The sequence below is a fragment of the Bos grunniens genome, chromosome 10 (genome assembly GCF_055505025.1).
Source record: "Bos grunniens cultivar Pamir isolate PY7600 chromosome 10, Bosgru_T2T1.0, whole genome shotgun sequence".
In the NCBI taxonomy this organism is placed as follows: domain Eukaryota; kingdom Metazoa; phylum Chordata; class Mammalia; order Artiodactyla; family Bovidae; genus Bos; species Bos grunniens.
This window is the reverse complement of record NC_141174.1, coordinates 56,108,650-56,125,544: the sequence shown is the minus strand read 5'-3', so window position 1 is coordinate 56,125,544 and position 16,895 is coordinate 56,108,650. Positions and strand designations below refer to the sequence as shown.

Below are 16,895 nucleotides of genomic sequence, written 5' to 3'. Positions count from 1 at the left end.
ATCCTCTGTCGTCCCCTTTTCCTCCTGCCCCCAATCCCTCCCAGCATCAGAGTCTTTTCCAATGAGTCAACTCTGAGGCATAAAAAAGATCAGTGTTGGTCTTGGGCTAGGAGTGGGGCTGAAGGGAATGAGGAGGGCTAAAGAGTATCAGGTCTCTTTTTGGGAAGAAGAAAATGTTCTAAAATTATTATGGCCATAGTTGTACAACTCTTAAATACAGTGAAAATCAAGGAACTGTATGACTTAACTGGAAAAGTTTGTCATATGCCAATTATATCTCAATAAGGTCGTTAACAAGAAGAGAATTAACTAGGCAGCCAAATGAAAGAAGAAAGCGAGGAAGCTGGTAGTAAAGTATGTCACTCCAGAATGTGCCTCTTTGGCACACAGATTGCTTTCAGTTGGTTATTTTGAGAAAAGTCAGACACAGGAGATGCTCTGAAAACAGGGAAGTTACCCTTTGAAAGGGAAATACACATTTATAAAAGAAACCTCCTTCTCTGTACCAGTAAGAGAAGGCTGACTCAAAATCACAAGAGAATGCTGTCAATGAAGACGGCTCTGACTTGGACTTTCCCCAGTAGTGTAATGGATAAGAATCTGCCTGCTAATGCAGGGGACATGGATTCGATCCCTCTTCTGGGAAGATCCCATAGGCCCAGAGCAACTAAAACCATGGGCCACAACTGCTGAGCCTGTGCTCTAGAGCTCACCAGCCATGACTACTGAGCCTGCATTTTCTAGAGAAGCCACCGAAACGAGAAACCCATGCACAACAATAAAGAGTAGCCCCCACTTGCAGCAACTAGACAAAGACCACGCAAAGCAACAAGGACCCAGTACAGTCCAACAAGAAAAAACGCTCCGACTTAAATCTGCTAACAATCTTAACCCTCATTAACCCTGCTTTTCCTGACCACCTGCTCCAACCAGCCTCTTCGCACCATATACACCTTTCCCTTTTTTTTTTTTTTTTTGCCTAAAGGCAGTATATAATCGGGTGGCTTAGGCCAGTTTGTGAATTACTTGTTTTTCCCCTGGGTAGCTTCCATTTATCCATGGGGTACACATGTGAATAAAATTTTGTTTGTTGTTCTCTGGTTAATCTGTCATACTATATGCGATCTCAGGCAAGAACTCAGAGCAGAAGGAAAATTATTTTTCTTCCCCCACACTGGGATATAATCCTAAAAATAACTTGATAACCTTGGTGAACAATCTGCCTGCAATGCAGGAGATCCAGGTTTGATCCCTGGGTCAGGAAGATCCCCTGGAGAAAGAAATGGCAACCCATTCCCATATTTTTGCCTGGAGAATCCCCATGGACAGAGGAGCCTGGCAGACTACAGTCCATGGGGTCGTAAAGTTGGACACGACTGAGTGACTAACATACACTTGCAAACAAACATTCAGTTCTTCCTAAATGTTTAATATTTTAGATATAAGACATATCTTAGTTGCACTTTCATTTTTACTCAAGTTCTATCTGCACTTTTTTGTTTTTGGTCTGCATTGCTGTAATTTTTTTCCTTTTAAATATACATTTGTCTCCCGCTGCCAGACACTGTTGGATGTCCTTGGTGGCTCAGATGATAAAGAATCTGCCTGCAATGCAGTAGACCTGCGTTCAATCCCTCGGTTGGGAAGATCCCCTGGGAAGATCCCCTTTGGCTCCTCGCTCCCCTCTAGTATGCACTGTGCATCTGCATTATACGTTAACAGATCTGCCCAAGAAATAGCTGCTCAACCATAAAGATCAATTTTTCTTCTTCTGATGTCGCCATGTAACTCCTTAGAAGATAAAATTCCTTTCTCAATCCTGTAAGGGGTCACAATGATCCACTATTCACACCATGTTCATGCAGACTTCTTTGGTGAACTTTACGTACAATGTCAACATACCATTTCCCTTAAAGATAGAGATGGATGCAGAGTAGATTGTTTAGACAATCTGAGGAGATACTGGGCCACACCTAATGAAAGTTCTCAGCTTAAATACTTACAACCTTATTAATGCTACCAGCATTAATAATTACTTGTATTCTGCCTATTTTACAAGATTATTGTTTCTTGCATTACCAAATGTGTGACTGAGCTTCAGATAAAACTAATAATGACTAGGTGAATTGAAACGACTGACCAAATACATAGTGCAAGGACATCAATGACTGTAACAGTGTAACTCATGATATCGGAAGAAGAAACAAGAGGGAACTGAATCCTGGACCATAACAGACTAGTAAGACCGGTGGTCCAGAGGCCTCTGGTTACTGTTAACAGGGCCTGGTCCTATAACAGCACATTGAGTGGCCTATCAACAAAATCCTGGCCTGACCTGTGAATGAGCATTTCTAGTGCAGTGGCACAAATTGGTCACAAAATGCCTTCCAATCTCTGGTTGCAATTAAAACTGAAAGGGAAGGGAGTGTAAAATAAAGAATGTTGCCCCCCCATCCAGGCCTGTAAGGATTAAGTCATTCTCCACTAAGTTACCGACCTATAATACATCCTCAAAGAAATTTAGGGCAAGGATGAGGCCTTTTGTGCTCCAGGAAAACCGACTGAACTGGTCCTAAGAGAAATAGATATTTTTTTAATTTTTTTTTTTTTTAATTAATTAAAAAAAAAAAAAAAAAAAAGAGAAATAGATATTTTTAAGAGATTTTAAAAATGAACCTGAATTCTTACATCTTGTACTGTGAAAGCACTTTAACTAAGATGTCTATTTCTAGTGACTAGCAGCAAGCTTCTCCCGAGATGAGTGCTTAATTGTATGTAGTCTCTTTGCTAAAACCACATATATACTGATGCCTGCCTTCTCACTTTTCTCTTCAAAACAGTTCTCAGAGCTCTCTGAGAGACTGTCTCCCAGGATATAATCCTCAGGTTCACTCAAATAAAAGTTTTCATTTCTTTCTTTGATTGACTATTAAGGTATTTCACCGACATGACAAAGAACTCATGCCTAGAAAATATAAAGAACTCTAATCAATAAGACAAAAACCCAATTAAAAAGGGCAAAAGATCTGAACAGAGATCATCTGAGAAGATATACAGAAGGCAAACCGGTACATAAAAGATATTCCATGACGTAAATTAAAACCGCAGTAGACTTCTCTGGTGGTCCAGTGGCTGGGACTATGTGCCCAGTACTGGGGGCCAGGGGTCAATCCCTGGTCAGGGAACTAGATCTCACATGCCGAAACTAAGACCTGGTGCAGCCAAAATATATAAATATTAAACAGAAACCACAATAAGATACCACTTCATACCCACTAGAATGGATAAAATTGAAAAGACTGACCATTCTAAGGGCTCACAAAGACGTGGAGAAATGGGAACTCTCATATATTGCTAGTGGAAATAACCACTTTACAAAAGAATTCAGTAGTTTCCTAAGAAGTTAAAAATATACCCATACTATGATACAAATACTCCACTTTAATATATTTATCCAAGAGAATGAAAACATATAGGCAAAAACACATATATAGGATGCTCTTAGCAGCTTTATTTTTAACAATCAAACCTGGAAACAACCCAAGTATCCATCAACAGGGAAACAGATTAGAGAACACCATGTAACAATAAAAGGGGTGAAATTACTGCTACACATAAGAATGTGGATGGAATTGAATACACTGATGCTGAGTGAAAGAAGCTAGACAAAGAGTATACACTAGAGGATTACTTTTATATAAAAGTCTGGAAAGTGTAAGCAAATCTATAATAACAAAATGCAGATCAGTGGCTGCCTGGCAGTTTTGAAGAGTAATAGATATACTCATTGTTTTGGTTGTGGTGATGTTTTCACAGATGTATTCAAATATCAGCACTCAAACGGTAAACTTCAAATATGTGTTTATTGTATGCTAGCTATGCCTCAATAAAGCTGAAACAAAAGTGAAGGGTGTGGTAGGGAGATTCACTTAAATCATCCAACTGGAGTGGTGAAAGACTTCTGTCGTTAAAAGAACCTTGATGGAAAGAGAAAACCACTTCTGTATACACTCTGGCTCTAAGAAAGGGAATGGCTCTGACAACAAAGCACGCTATTTAGACAAGGCAGAGCAATGGAGGTCTATTTTTATTCTGCAATTAAGTCAACATGATTTCTAATAGCAGGAAACAGAACAGAATTAAAGTGCAGCTAGTGAAAGCGAGGGTAATTTTAACCTTGTCAAAGAGCTCATATTGTGGGTTAGCAGCAATATTGAACTGTGGTCACTGCAGAGGCCAATTGGCTGTCTCTCATCCTGCAGTAGAAGTCCTCCACGACAAACCAGCTAACAACAAATGCAGAAGGCCAAAACTGCTCAAACAGGCATAGCTAAAGCTGCATAAAGTAGCTCCCAGGGCAGCAAGGACAGGGTTCTGCCTAAATTAGATCCCTCTGTTTATAGACTGATAACTGGATTCTCAAACAAACAAACAAATCATTCCCCAAGGAAGGGTTCTCGATTTGGAGTTTCTAAATTCCCAAAGGATGGAGCGGAGTATCTGGGAATCCTCCTAACAGTTTAAGGGACATTTGTGTTTATGTGCTGATGTTTCTCCTATGAGGGTAGGGAGATGGCAGGAAATGGGCTTTTACCTAATTCAGGGAGGCCCAAATCCATGAAAGGTTAAGAAAGCTGAAATCATGATAGTTATTCGTGCCTCAATAGAGAAAAAAAAGGAGAATGGTATTGGTAAAGGATATAAAATTAATTATTGAGAGTTTTTTTTTAAACAAAATAAGAATCTGAAACAAATAAGACAAAATATTAATTAACAAAGTTAATTATAGATGGTAGACACACAAATGTTGACATGGTTTTCTGTGTTTTAAGATTTTTTTTCTAAAGTTAAACTAAAATATACAAATCAGCCAAAACAGGTGAGGAATCCTTGACTCTAAGATATTTGAACCGAACAAGCCAAAGCAGGATACCTTCTCCCACATTTTCGTGTGTCTAAATTTAAGAAAAACAGCCCCTAAAGAAGATAGCTGAACTTCTCTGGACCACTTGAAAGTGATCTCAGTTTATTCCTCTAAATTGCCAGACACTTTATCCAAGTGAGGAGGAGGGGAGGATGGGGAGTATGGTGTGTGTGTGTGAATCTCTAGTTTTCACTGCTTTTTAATTCACCACTCTCAAATAGCTTATCTTAGTATTCTTTCCCTCTACCCTAAAGGTAATTTCCAAATAAATCTAATGTCTTCTCTGAATTTGCAATTTGGCTTTCTTTATCTGACTCTAAGTTCCCTCAGAAGTGAACACTAGTGTCTATGTCTGTGCATTTCCATTTTCTTCATTTCTTCTTGGGTTGGGGCTCCACCAGCTCTGTCCTAAGCAGTCTTATGGCTCATGGTCCTCTCATGTGGAGGGCTTCCCTGGTGGCTCAAGTAGTGAAGAACCTGCCTGCAGTGCAGACGTGGGCTCTATCCCTGGGTTAGGAAGATCCTGTGGAGGAGGAAATTGCAACCCACTCCAGTATTCTTGGCTGGGAAACGGACAGAGGGGCCTGGCGGGCTGTGGTTCATGGGGTCACAAAGAGTCGGACATGACTGAGCAACGAAGCACGCACGCCTCTCATGAGGAACAATCTTCCTCATACTTAGCATCGTATTAGCCCAGATTTCTTTCAAATCTGTTTGGAGAAGGAGTGAGGGCACATGAGGTGAAATGTGAGCTTATTTTCAGCTGCAGACCAAGGAAACTACCACTGTCTGCAGCTTGGAGGTCGGAACGCTGTCACAGAGGTTCCACCGCTTTCAGTCAGGAACTCGTATTTTTCATGTTTATGATAATGAACATTATTATCTGGATGTTTCCTTCCTGTATTTTTATTGGAAAATATCCTTTATGGAATATGTGCAAGTCTCTAAAGAAACAAAAATATATGAGCTAATTTTTTAAAACAAATATTTGATGTGATTTCATTCTTATCTTCTTGGACATTAGAACCATCAGCACTTGTCACCATAAATAGGCAATAACATCCTTCTTGCAAAACATGAGACCAATTCTGTACGCTGTATAAAAGTTTTCATGTCATCTAGCTTTTTTTCCTATTAGTGATTTCAAATTAGCACCAGCATTTTTCACACCGTAAATCTCAAAACAACTATGGGGAAACAGGACATTTATACTTCTGCTTTACTTATGGGTTACAATGATAATAATTGTATAGAAAAATAAAAAGAAATTCAGGTGGCAGGCTTCTAACAGACACATCGACCACCACACAATCAACCAAATTAGGTTTGAAAACATAAGGTTTCAGAGTCCTGTTTCTTTAGCAAATATCAGGAAGAACTCATAACAGAAACACCGGGGAAGCATAGCTAGCTGTAAGGTGCAGTGGTGCTCGTGGGTCCATGAAAAGAAGCGAGTGGTCGCTCCCCTACTGCCAACCTCTGGCTTCACATGAAACCTCCCTGTGGAATGTAACCTTCCTGTTCCAGAAGAACCTGCTGATTATCACTAGGGCTGATGCCTGACAGTCCTTGTGTCTGTGCTAAGGCGCTTTAGTTGTGTCTGACTCTTTGTGACCCTATGGACCGTAGCCTTCCAGGCTCCGCTGTCCATGGGATTCTCCAGGCAGGAATATTGGCATGGATCGCCATGCCCTCCTCCAGGGGATCTTCCCGACTCTGGGACTGAACACGCGTCTCTTACGTTTCCTGCGTTGGCAGGTGGGCTGTTTACCACTAGCGTCGCCTTGGAAGTCCGACACAGCCATTAAGTGGCCATAAAGCTGGGGTCTCTGAGTGTGTGGCCTGGGAACGGCTCCTAGGTCTTCCCTCACGTTCACTGACACCCGGAATCCTGGGCTTCTTCTTGAGCAAAGAGGCCGACCATTCCCCCTGCCCCCACCCCCAGGAGGCCTGTCTTCTGCCACTAACACACGGCGTGCAGGAAGAGGAGCTGAGGAGACAGGAAGCGCCTTGGTGGATGCCGCATCTGGTTCCCAGGTACTGGGAGAGGGGCTACAGGTGGCTTGAGGTCAAGGAGGGGACCCTATGAGGGCTCCCTTTTCCTTCTCTCTTGGGAGAAACTTCTCAAAACAAGTGCAGGTACCTGTCCTTCCTCATGCAGACAGAACTCACCCGGGACTAGGGGGGAAGGAAACTCGACATTGTCACTGTTTGCCTTGAAGTCTGCTGCATCGTTCCATGCAGCTTCATGGATTTGGCAAAGACGCCACTGCAGGTGGGTCCCAATGCAGTAACATTCTCGTTAAATGGTTCACCAAGAGCAAAGGTGTGCAGGGGCCTGGACCTACTAACCCTGAGTCAGTTGTCAGTGCAACACAGATATGGACATAGGAGTGGGAAAAAATATGGATTAACCAAGAAATGGACCTGGAGGAAACAGGTGAAGTGAGGATCCCTCCTGTGAGTAATAGGAAGATGCCAGAATTGTGGTGCTGGAGAAGACTCTTGAGAATCTCTTAGATAGCAAGGAGATCAAATCAGTCAATCCTAAAGGAAATCAACTCTGAATATTCATCAGAAGGACTGATAATGAAGCTGAAGCTCCAATAATATGGCCACCCGATGCAAGGAGCCGACTCACTGGAAAAGACCCCGATGCTGGGAAAGACAGGGCAGAAGTAGAAGGGGCAGCAGAGGAAGAGATGGTTGGATGGCATCACTGACTCAATGGACATGAATTTGAGCAAACTCCAGGAGATAGTAGAGGACAGAGGAGCCTGGCGTGCTGCAATCCATGGGGTCACAAAGAGTAGGACACAGCAACTGAACAACAAGGAAGTATTAAACAACAGAGACAGAAATCAAAGCATAGGAGAGACAAGGAGAAACGGGGGGTCAGGGGAGAGCCCCACTTAGGAAGCAAGGTGGGCACTATTGCTGTAGCCCCGCACCTCCGCTCAGCCAGGACGGGTACCTTCCAGAAGTATTTCAAATAAGTGTGCAGCAGATGTAAGCTCAGCCAGTGCCCTGGCCTCCCCACAGTCTCACTTAATCCTGAATAAGCTGCCTGTCTAACATCTGAGCAAACTCAAGCCCAGAAATGGCAGTTGTGGAGCTAGTTTCTTGGCAGAGCCTGAATTTGAATTCGAGGGTTCTGAACCTTAGCCTAAGACTGTTTCTACTATGCTTTCTAATGTTTGGACATAACAAGATTCCATGTGTCCAGAACAGATCGTCTCATCCAGAAAATGATATCTTTTGGAAGCCTTACTGGCTTCATTCTCTTTACACTGAATTTCCTGCTAAGTGTGCTCATGGGCTGAAAACTTCAGTCCCAACACAGAGAGCTGGTTTGGCTGAGGGAGGCTCGTGCCTGCAAACGCTGACTGACCAAGATGTTCTCACCTGGCTCTCTGGGTCAGGAAGATCTCCTGGAGAAGAAAATGGCAACCCACTCCAGTTTTCTTGCCTGGAAAATCCTATGGACAGAGGAGCCTGGTAGGCTACAGTCCATGGAGTTCCAAAGAGTTGGACATGACTTAACAAAATGACTGAACAATAACAGTTACCTGGGTGAAGAATGTAAGTAATGCTCCCTTAGAAAACCAAAAATGCTTAACATCAGAGGGAAATTTAAGGTGAAGAGAAGGCACTGAAATGCTAGGATGGGGACAGCTGAGAATAGTAAGTAGGACATGGTCCCAGGTCTCCCATTAGTAGCTGGTAACCTCAACCAGGAGGCCAAACATCTTTGAGTCTTGGATCCTTCCTTTGCCCTGTGAGCCGCATGTGGTTGCATGAAAAGAGAAAAATTTCAATACCCAGAGAATCAAAAGTCTTGACAGTCTTTGAGGTACATGTGTTGTATATCTGAAAGTGATGGATCTTTTTTTTTTTTTTTTTTTTTTTAGGTTTGGGAAGAAGCAAAAGTAACGAAGGGAGCGGAGCTACCGTCAAGTCTCTCCTGGGGTGTTGTTTATGACTCCTGAACAAGCTTTCTTCCCGACCTCCCTCAGTTCTTTTGGATTTGAATGGCACCTCTCTCCAGTCTACACCTGTATCTTGTGAGTTGGAGCAGTGAATTGTGAGATGTTTTTTGGCTCAATCTAGTCCGAGCCTTGCAAGTGGAGCTTGCATGAAGCTCTAAGTGGGATTTTCCCAAGGAAAGGATGCTTAGCTCCTCCCTAGCCCCAGCGCTGCCCACACCCCTCCTCACCACCAAGACGTGCTCCAGGAGGTCCAGGTAGCCGAGGGTGCACTCCGTCCCATACCGCAAGGCTCTGGTGCGCACCTCCTCACTGACATCAGGGTGGAAGGAAGCTTGCTGGAGAAAGAAAGGAAGGCCACCTTAAGACAGGAAGAACCAGGAGGCAAGTGGACCAGGCGGCCACGTGGTGCTGTGCGTCCTACCTGTTTCCACTTTAGGTTCTCTGACAAGTTTGTGTCTGGCTTTTTCCAGTGCCCAGGGGCCAGACAAAAGCAAGCGAATCTGGCCTCTTTTTTCTTCCTTTCTCATCATGCCGATGCTCACATCTTTTATTGAAAGGAAGAAATTCCTCACTCTGTGACCAGACCACACTACAGTCATAGCCAGTCTCCTGACCAGGCCCACTGGCTCCTGGGAACCTTCAGAGAGCGAGCTCCCCAGCACCCTTAAGGTGCCATAAATAACTCACATTATACATGTCGAGATAAGCCAACCAGGACATATGGTTAACACAGCATCTGGCCCCCCTTCTTTTTGTACTTGTGACCTGCTGACTTGAGTTACTCAAGAAATATCGTTTCACATGGCATGTCCATTCACAGGGCCACCAGATGAACCACATAACATCCAGTGATGTTTGAATTTTGAATAAACAATGAAAACTTTTAGCCTAAGTATGGGGCACCCTGGTGTGGCTTTTTTATTTTTTTGCTCAGTCTGGCAATCCTACCCATTTAGCCTTTCCTGCTAATAACTTCACTCTGGAAAGAACTTGAAGGGACTTACAAGAATACAAAAAACAGAAAACTGCTAAAAAAAAAAAAAATTCACAAGTCAGGACAAACACAAATCATGCATTAGGATAAGAGGTCAAGGCAGAAGGGGAAGAGTGACCTGTCTCCATGCTTCCTCCAGTCAAATCCTTCTTCCCAGGGATTGGGGGCTATTTGGAGAATACCTGGGATTTCTCCTCACCTGCCCCCCGATTTGAGTGGCCAGCATCTATCATTTATGAGCCTGGTTTTATTCATCTGAGAACTAACAGGCCAGGCCTTTAACTCCTTCCACACTTTCATCAGCCTTGCTCCCCCATGTCTCCAAGTGTGAGGACAGAGCCCAGGTCTGGTTCAACGGGGAAGACAAGGGCTACGATGCTCCTCTGGTAGGTAGTGCACAAGACCCTCATTGAGAGCTGTGTGGGTGCTGATGATCACTGCTGGTCATCACTGCTGGTGCCTCTAACTTGTCAGAACCCTTGGGGAAAGCAACCTAGCAATAACTAGAAAGTCACACCATTTGACCCACTAATTCTACTTCTGGGAGTTTTGCCTAAGGATATTATCCAAAGCATAGAAAAATACCCAAAGATGCCCAAAGATGTTCACTGAAGTTGATGATTAAGGAAAGTGCAGATAATCTAAATAGCTGATGGTAGGGGAAAGAGTATATTCATTAACAATGTATTTCATGCTCATTAAAGAATCAGTTACAATGACTTACAGTAACAAAGAAACAGTCATGTAATGTTAATTGTAATTGGAGGTATGAAGTTGTGTCTGATAAAGACATATGAACATGAAAGCACGCTCAGAAAGAAATACACACTGGAATTAACTGGGGGTGCAGGGAAGTCTGTGTCCCCACTGGAGCAATTAATGTAATCCTCCGTGTCTGGTAAGATGAGTCAATATGGGTTGTACCCCACTTCTGTTTCTGCCCTGGCTGCCCTGCTCAGACCCAAAGGCGGTGTTCAAACACCACCATGTAGCCCTCTGCTTGGCACAGAATTGTTCCTTCTTGGCCCACCAACTGGCATGCCTAGTTTTCTATCTATTTACTGCACACCTTTTCTAGAAAGCTGTCTCATTTCCTTTCTACAAGGGATGGGAGATACCAGAGACCACAGGAAACGTAGGCATCTGTAAGTCCTGTCCTGAGAGGAGTCTCTGGGCTTAGCAGTGACCCTTGTCATCGAGTCTGGTGTTGGCATGTGAGCTCTGGCTGAAAATCAGGATGGCTTGAGCCAGGGAGAGATCATAATGAAGAGTCAGGGCTAGGCCATTGGCACCTGTACTTTAATCCTTAACCTCTTCCCCTGGAGATGGGAGCACAGGGGAGGAAAATCAGAGCTGTCTTCCATTTCACATCTGTAACACGGAGACAGAGGTTCCCGTTCACCATGGTGACCTTAATCTCTGTGACTGGGAGGCCACGAGGAGCAGAAAGAGACGGGACCGGAGCTCAGAGGGTACGATCTCAGTTCTGGTTCTGACTGTATGACCTTGGTCATGCCACATCACCTCTCCAATCAAATAAGGAGAATTCCTAGTTAGAAGAATTCCCTTACCCTACCCATCTAGGATCGATTCTAAAACTATGAGGTGCTCTGCATGTGAACCGTGGTGGTGCTCACTAGCCATATCTGGCTGGCAAATACTGCAGTGATGGAGGTTATAACCCAAACAGAATGATCACTTCTGCCAGGGTAGATCCCATTGAGGGCATCAAAACTGTACTTGGGAGACTTCCCCGGTGGTCCAGTGGTTAAGAATCTGCCTTGCAATGTAGGGGACGTGGGTTTGATCCCGGGTCAGGAAACTAAGATCCCACATGCCAAGATGTCAAGGGGCACTTACACCCTGATGCCACAGCTGTTGAGCCCACGCGCCACAACTAGAGTCTGCATGTCTCGAGGAAAGATCCCTCGTGACTCGACTAAGATCCAACACAACCAAATAAATAAAAGAAATAACATAGTAAAACTATACTTGGGGCCTGAGGAGAGAAACTGCCTGGCCCAGCACACGTGGGACTCGTGACAGCGGCCCCACCCTCTTGTCACCCTCTTCTCCTCCCACCTCCCCTCCCCCGCACCCCGGGGTCCAGGAAATGCAGTGTTGTTCGCCACACCCAGCCCTCCAGCCTGACTGCCTTGCCCTGCCTCTGCCCAGGGACACCAGCCCATCCATCCCTGCTGAGGAACAGGAGAAGCCATCGTCGGACCCTGCACCAGCTCTCCCCACAACTCACTTCACCACAGAGAAGGGCCTGTTCCCAAGGACCCCAAGGTGCAACAGCTGCTTTTCCCCTTCTGTGGTTCATCTCCATCTGCTGACCAGGGTGGTGGGGGTGGGGGGATGAGGGGGGGGGTAGGGGTGAGGTGTCACTGATCCATCATGGGGAGAAGTCAGGGTTCCAGGGACATGGCTATCCCCAGAAGGGTGTTGGACTGGGGTGGGGCTGCTCAGTGGGAGGTGGGGGGCCTCTTATGGCTCCTTGGCTTAACAGATGTAAAGTCAAAGTTATAAAGCTCAGGTTATAAAGCTCAGGTCTCCCCAGCTCTCTCCAGCAGCACCAGCTCAGGGCAGCTGCCCCTGCTGTCCCCCTAAGGGTCAGAAGAGCTTCCCCAAGACGCCTGGTGCTGTTTGGTTCCTCTAACTCACTCCCTCACCTAATCATGGCAATATCCTTCCTGGCGCAAAATGGCTGATCGAGGAAGCAGGTAAGGGCACAGGCTGACGAGGGGTGCAGTTTTCCTTTGGAGGGCCTGGGACAAAACCTCACAGTCCTGCTCCACTACTGCAGCCCCTATAAGAAGGTGTCCCCCACCTATTTAGGAAGAACTGAGAGATGAAGTGGGAGGGCAAGTCAGCAGACCAAGTCCACGCCCTCTTAAATATGAAGCTACCTCCAGAGTGTCACCTCCCATGGCTGACGGGCACACCTGTCATCAGTGTGCACTCTATCACACAGGCCAGGGTACTGAGCTGCTCACTCCTACACATGGCCAGTCCCTCTCCTTCTCCAGACTGACTGCAACAGCTCAGCCACGACAGAGCACCACCCTACCCACCCCAATCAACGCCAAGGCCTTTACCTTGCAGGCAGTCAACATGTCCGACACGGCCTTCCGGCTCAGATTGGCAGTGGCTATCACGTCCTCCTGTCGACAAGAGTTCCCAGCAGCCACAGCTTTGGCCGTTGCCATGGTGATGCCTTTGGTCATCCTGATGGATTCTTCAGGTGATGATGTCTTCTCAGGTACCTCTTTTGACTGGAATACCTGGAAGTGAGAAATGGAAAAGCTGAAAAAAGTCAAAGAGGGAAGAATGGAAATAACATATCCTTCCCCTACTGGCTGCAGCGCAGTGTCTGAAAACCGAGCCAGCTATGGGAGGAAACTGGTCAAATGGCAGGAAATCAGAAATGTAACTGGAGTACAGTAATATCATTCTTGCTTTCAAAATTCCAGCGTGGATAAGCCCCACACACCTGTCTGCAGCATTCCTGGGGGGAGAGTGTGGGGCGGAGAATGATCCACACTGTTAACATGCTTGCCTGCGGACACTGACACTCCATGTGCATTAACTCCACCCCCGGGGTGGTGGGGTGGGGTGGGGTGGACTGTGCAGCTTCCCAGATCTTCTGGCCCATTCCTGCTGATACCTCAGTGGTCCCCAGAAGCTCCGCAGCCCTGATGCTGGTTCCAGAGCAAGACTGACCTGGATGAATCACTCTGGACTCAGCTCTCTCTCTTAAAGACAGTGTGAAGCTGGGGAAGAATAAAGCATTCCATTTCTTCTATTCTCAGCCTGTCTTACAAATATAACTGCCTAATTGTGTGGAGGTGTTCATGTCGAGCCTGCCACCGTGACATTGTGAATTATTTAACAATACTCATACACCTTTAGAGAAGCTGAAATACATTAGCTATGGTAAGTGAGTATCTCACTTTAAAATTCCACCTGCCAGTCAAGCCAACCATTTCTGCTTCCAGCCCATCTGCCACGGTTCTACCATGAGTGATGGATCCCTGAATACGAGGACCCCTGAAACAGGTGGGGCTGCTCTGTCTTCAGTCCTTGTTGTTGTTCAGTCGCTAAGTTGTGTCTTTGCAACCCCATGGGCTGCAGCACACCAGCCTTCCCTGTCCTTCACTATGTCCCAGAGTCTTCAGCCCTAGGCAGCCATGTTTGAGCCACGATTAGAAGGGAGGACCCAGCTGACATCCCTGTCATGTGCCCATCAGCGTCAAACATCACTAACCCCCTAAAAATGAACAACAGCAATCTACTGCCCAGGACCACCCCTTAATGCTGCAGTGTGATGAGCATGGACAGAGCCCTCCATGCTAACATGGGTCTTAGGGCTCATGCTACTTTGGGAACCTCCTATGTTCATGGACATGCATCGTCTAGGTCAATTCTTTTTTTTTTTTTGATCTAGGTCAATTCTAGGCTGACCATCTGTAATATCCCAGGAATTACAAATCTCTTTCATTGCCACTGTTTGGCCCACCCACACCTGTCAGAATGTGCTCTAGACTTTTGATAAGAAACCTCAGCCTAGGGACTTCCCTGGTGATCCAGTGGTTAAGAAACTGAGCTTCCAATGCAGGGGGTGCGGGTTCCATCCCTGGTCAGGGAACTAAGATCCCACATGCCATGTGGTATGGTATGGCCAAAAAATAAAATTAAAAAAAAAGAAAAGAAAAGAAACTCCTAGCCCATGTAGGCAGGTGAGAGCCAGGCAGCAGTCTTAAGGATACTGCCTGCAGTTTTTAGTTTCTTCTTTGTGTGAGAACTAAGCACAATGGCAACCAAGGTTGGAGTCATTAAAAACAGGACACAAGAACCCAAGTCTTCACCACTAAAACCCAACAGAATTGCTCATCTCTGCTGCTTCCCAGATGGCACTAGTGTTAAAGAACTCGCCTGCCAATGCAGGAGACATAAGAGATGTGGGTTTCACCCCAGGGTCATGAAGATCCCCTGGAGAAGGAAATGGAAACCCACTTCAGTATTCTTGCCTGAAGAATTCCATGGACAGAGGAGCCTTGAGGGCTATAGTCTGTAGGGTTGCAAGAGCTGACATGACTGAAGCAACTTAGCACGCACACACTGCTGACCCTCAGGAGCTTGTGGCCTTTGCAGGTGACTCTCTGAAGACTCCTCCTTCCAAAAGAGAAGCTGAATCTGTGAGCAGATCTGCTATTAAAAAGGAACCTCACATGATGGCCCATGTTGCCTCTGCATTTAAATTTTATTTATCTGCGATTCTTTGAAAAATATCCTAAAGCTGTCTGTGTAAGTCATTTGGCCTACTAAGAATAAAGGTACATATAAAATAATGAAAATAAATAGCATTTGTAATAGTAAATTAAAAAAAGAGGAATCTTAGTTTGAAGGTACTCATTTTCAGCATATTTGTTTCAAGGGATTAGGATGAGGCAATCCACAAGGCAATCCACGACCACCATGGAGTCAAAAGAACAGGAGACAACCACAGTAACCCCAGGATACCCTCATTCTAAGACAGTGGAACTGGGCAAGAGTGAACACAGGGTCGGAGTCTCTGAGATCAGACACCTCACGTGGAAGGCAGCCTGAAGTTAAAGGGAAGTGTCCCCAGTAAAAGCGTCTGGGTTTTCCTAACAGTGAACTCAGACTCCCACATCTATCTGTGTGCAGCAGGATGAGCTGCTGTTGGTGGCCATGGGAATCAGGCGAGGACTTCCCTGCTGTCTCAGTGAATAAGAATCCGCCTGCCAATGGAAGGGACACAGGTTTGGTCCCTCGTCCAGGAAGATTCCACATGCCACGGAGCAAGTAAGCCCATGTGCCGTGACTACTGAAGCCTACGTGCTCAGGGCCTGTGAGCTGCAACTGCTGAATTCTGTGCACCCTACAGCCCATGCCTCACAACAAGAGAAACCAGAGCAGTGAGAAGCCTGTGCACCGCAACAAAGAAACAGCCTGTTTCCCACAACTAGAGAAAGCCTGCATGCATCAATGAAGACCCAGTACAACCAAAAATGAATAATAAAATAAGTAAAATTTTAAAAAAAAGCATAAACTCAAGGCGAGTGCAAAGGGCCACAATGAGTTTTCCCTTTGCCGAGGCTCTTCTGCAGTGCTTTCATTTTATGCTGCTATTTTAGTGGAATTAAACATGGTCCCAAGTCATACATTAATTCATTTAATTACATTTGCAAACTGATCCTAGCCAAACTCTGAGGTCAGTATCACATAGGTTCTCCATGGCACAAGGCTACCAGCAGGCAGGTGAGTGGGCCCCCCTAGCTCAGGCACTCCAAGTAAAATCTCAGAGAAGTTGCACTGGGGTCGGCTATTGCACACAGGGCCCTAGGGAGGTGACTGGTGGCTCCTTACCGTGAGCTCCTGCTTCATGTACTCGATGGTGGCCTCTAGTGCCCGTGTGCCCCGAGTGGCCTCGTCCTCCACTGCCTTCACGGTCTTGAGGAGGGAGGTGACATTGGTCACCATCACCTGCATGGGAAGACAGGCCAAGAGAAAACAGTGAGCTGAGGTCCCATCCCTCTTAGTGCAGCTCTAATGTGCCCACACCTCTATGTGAGGAAGGAACTCAGATGCTCACTGCCCCCTTCAAAACCCGAGAGTGTCATCTCTGTCTCTCACTGGAGCACCCCTGGCATACTTGCCCCTGGCTGGGGCTCCACTCTACCTTGGCAGCCCCCTTGAGCTGGTACATGGAGGGGTCATCGGCAGGCTTGCTGGCAGCTCCCTTGGTAGCACCAGTGAGATCTGAGAGGGCCTTGGCCACGTCTTTGATGGCATTGATCAACACTACCTGAAAGAGAGCATGCACCCCCGGTGAGCAGCCGCACCAAGATCACAGCACAAGAGCAGGGCAGGGGGGACCTGGGAGGCGGGGCTCAGTGTCCACAGCTCCCCTGCCCACAGCACAGGACCAAGATCACACAGCACAAGAGCAGGGCTGGGG

The 16,895-nt window shown here is 45.9% G+C and overlaps 1 protein-coding gene across 40 annotated transcripts in view; it reads right to left on the bottom strand.

The window, feature by feature from the left end:
• The window catches only part of TLN2 (talin 2), a 496,882-nt gene that overhangs the window by 25,422 nt on the left and 454,565 nt on the right, over positions 1-16,895 (bottom strand). For all 40 annotated transcript variants that reach the window (XM_086321322.1, XM_086321364.1, XM_086321363.1 and 37 more), the window contains 4 exons: positions 16,617-16,742; positions 16,304-16,420; positions 13,009-13,194; positions 9,141-9,248 (listed from right to left, as the gene is read on the bottom strand). In XM_086321322.1, the coding sequence (XP_086177448.1) occupies positions 9,141-9,248; positions 13,009-13,194; positions 16,304-16,420; positions 16,617-16,742 (537 nt within the window). The remainder of the gene's footprint in view (positions 1-9,140; positions 9,249-13,008; positions 13,195-16,303; positions 16,421-16,616; positions 16,743-16,895) is intronic.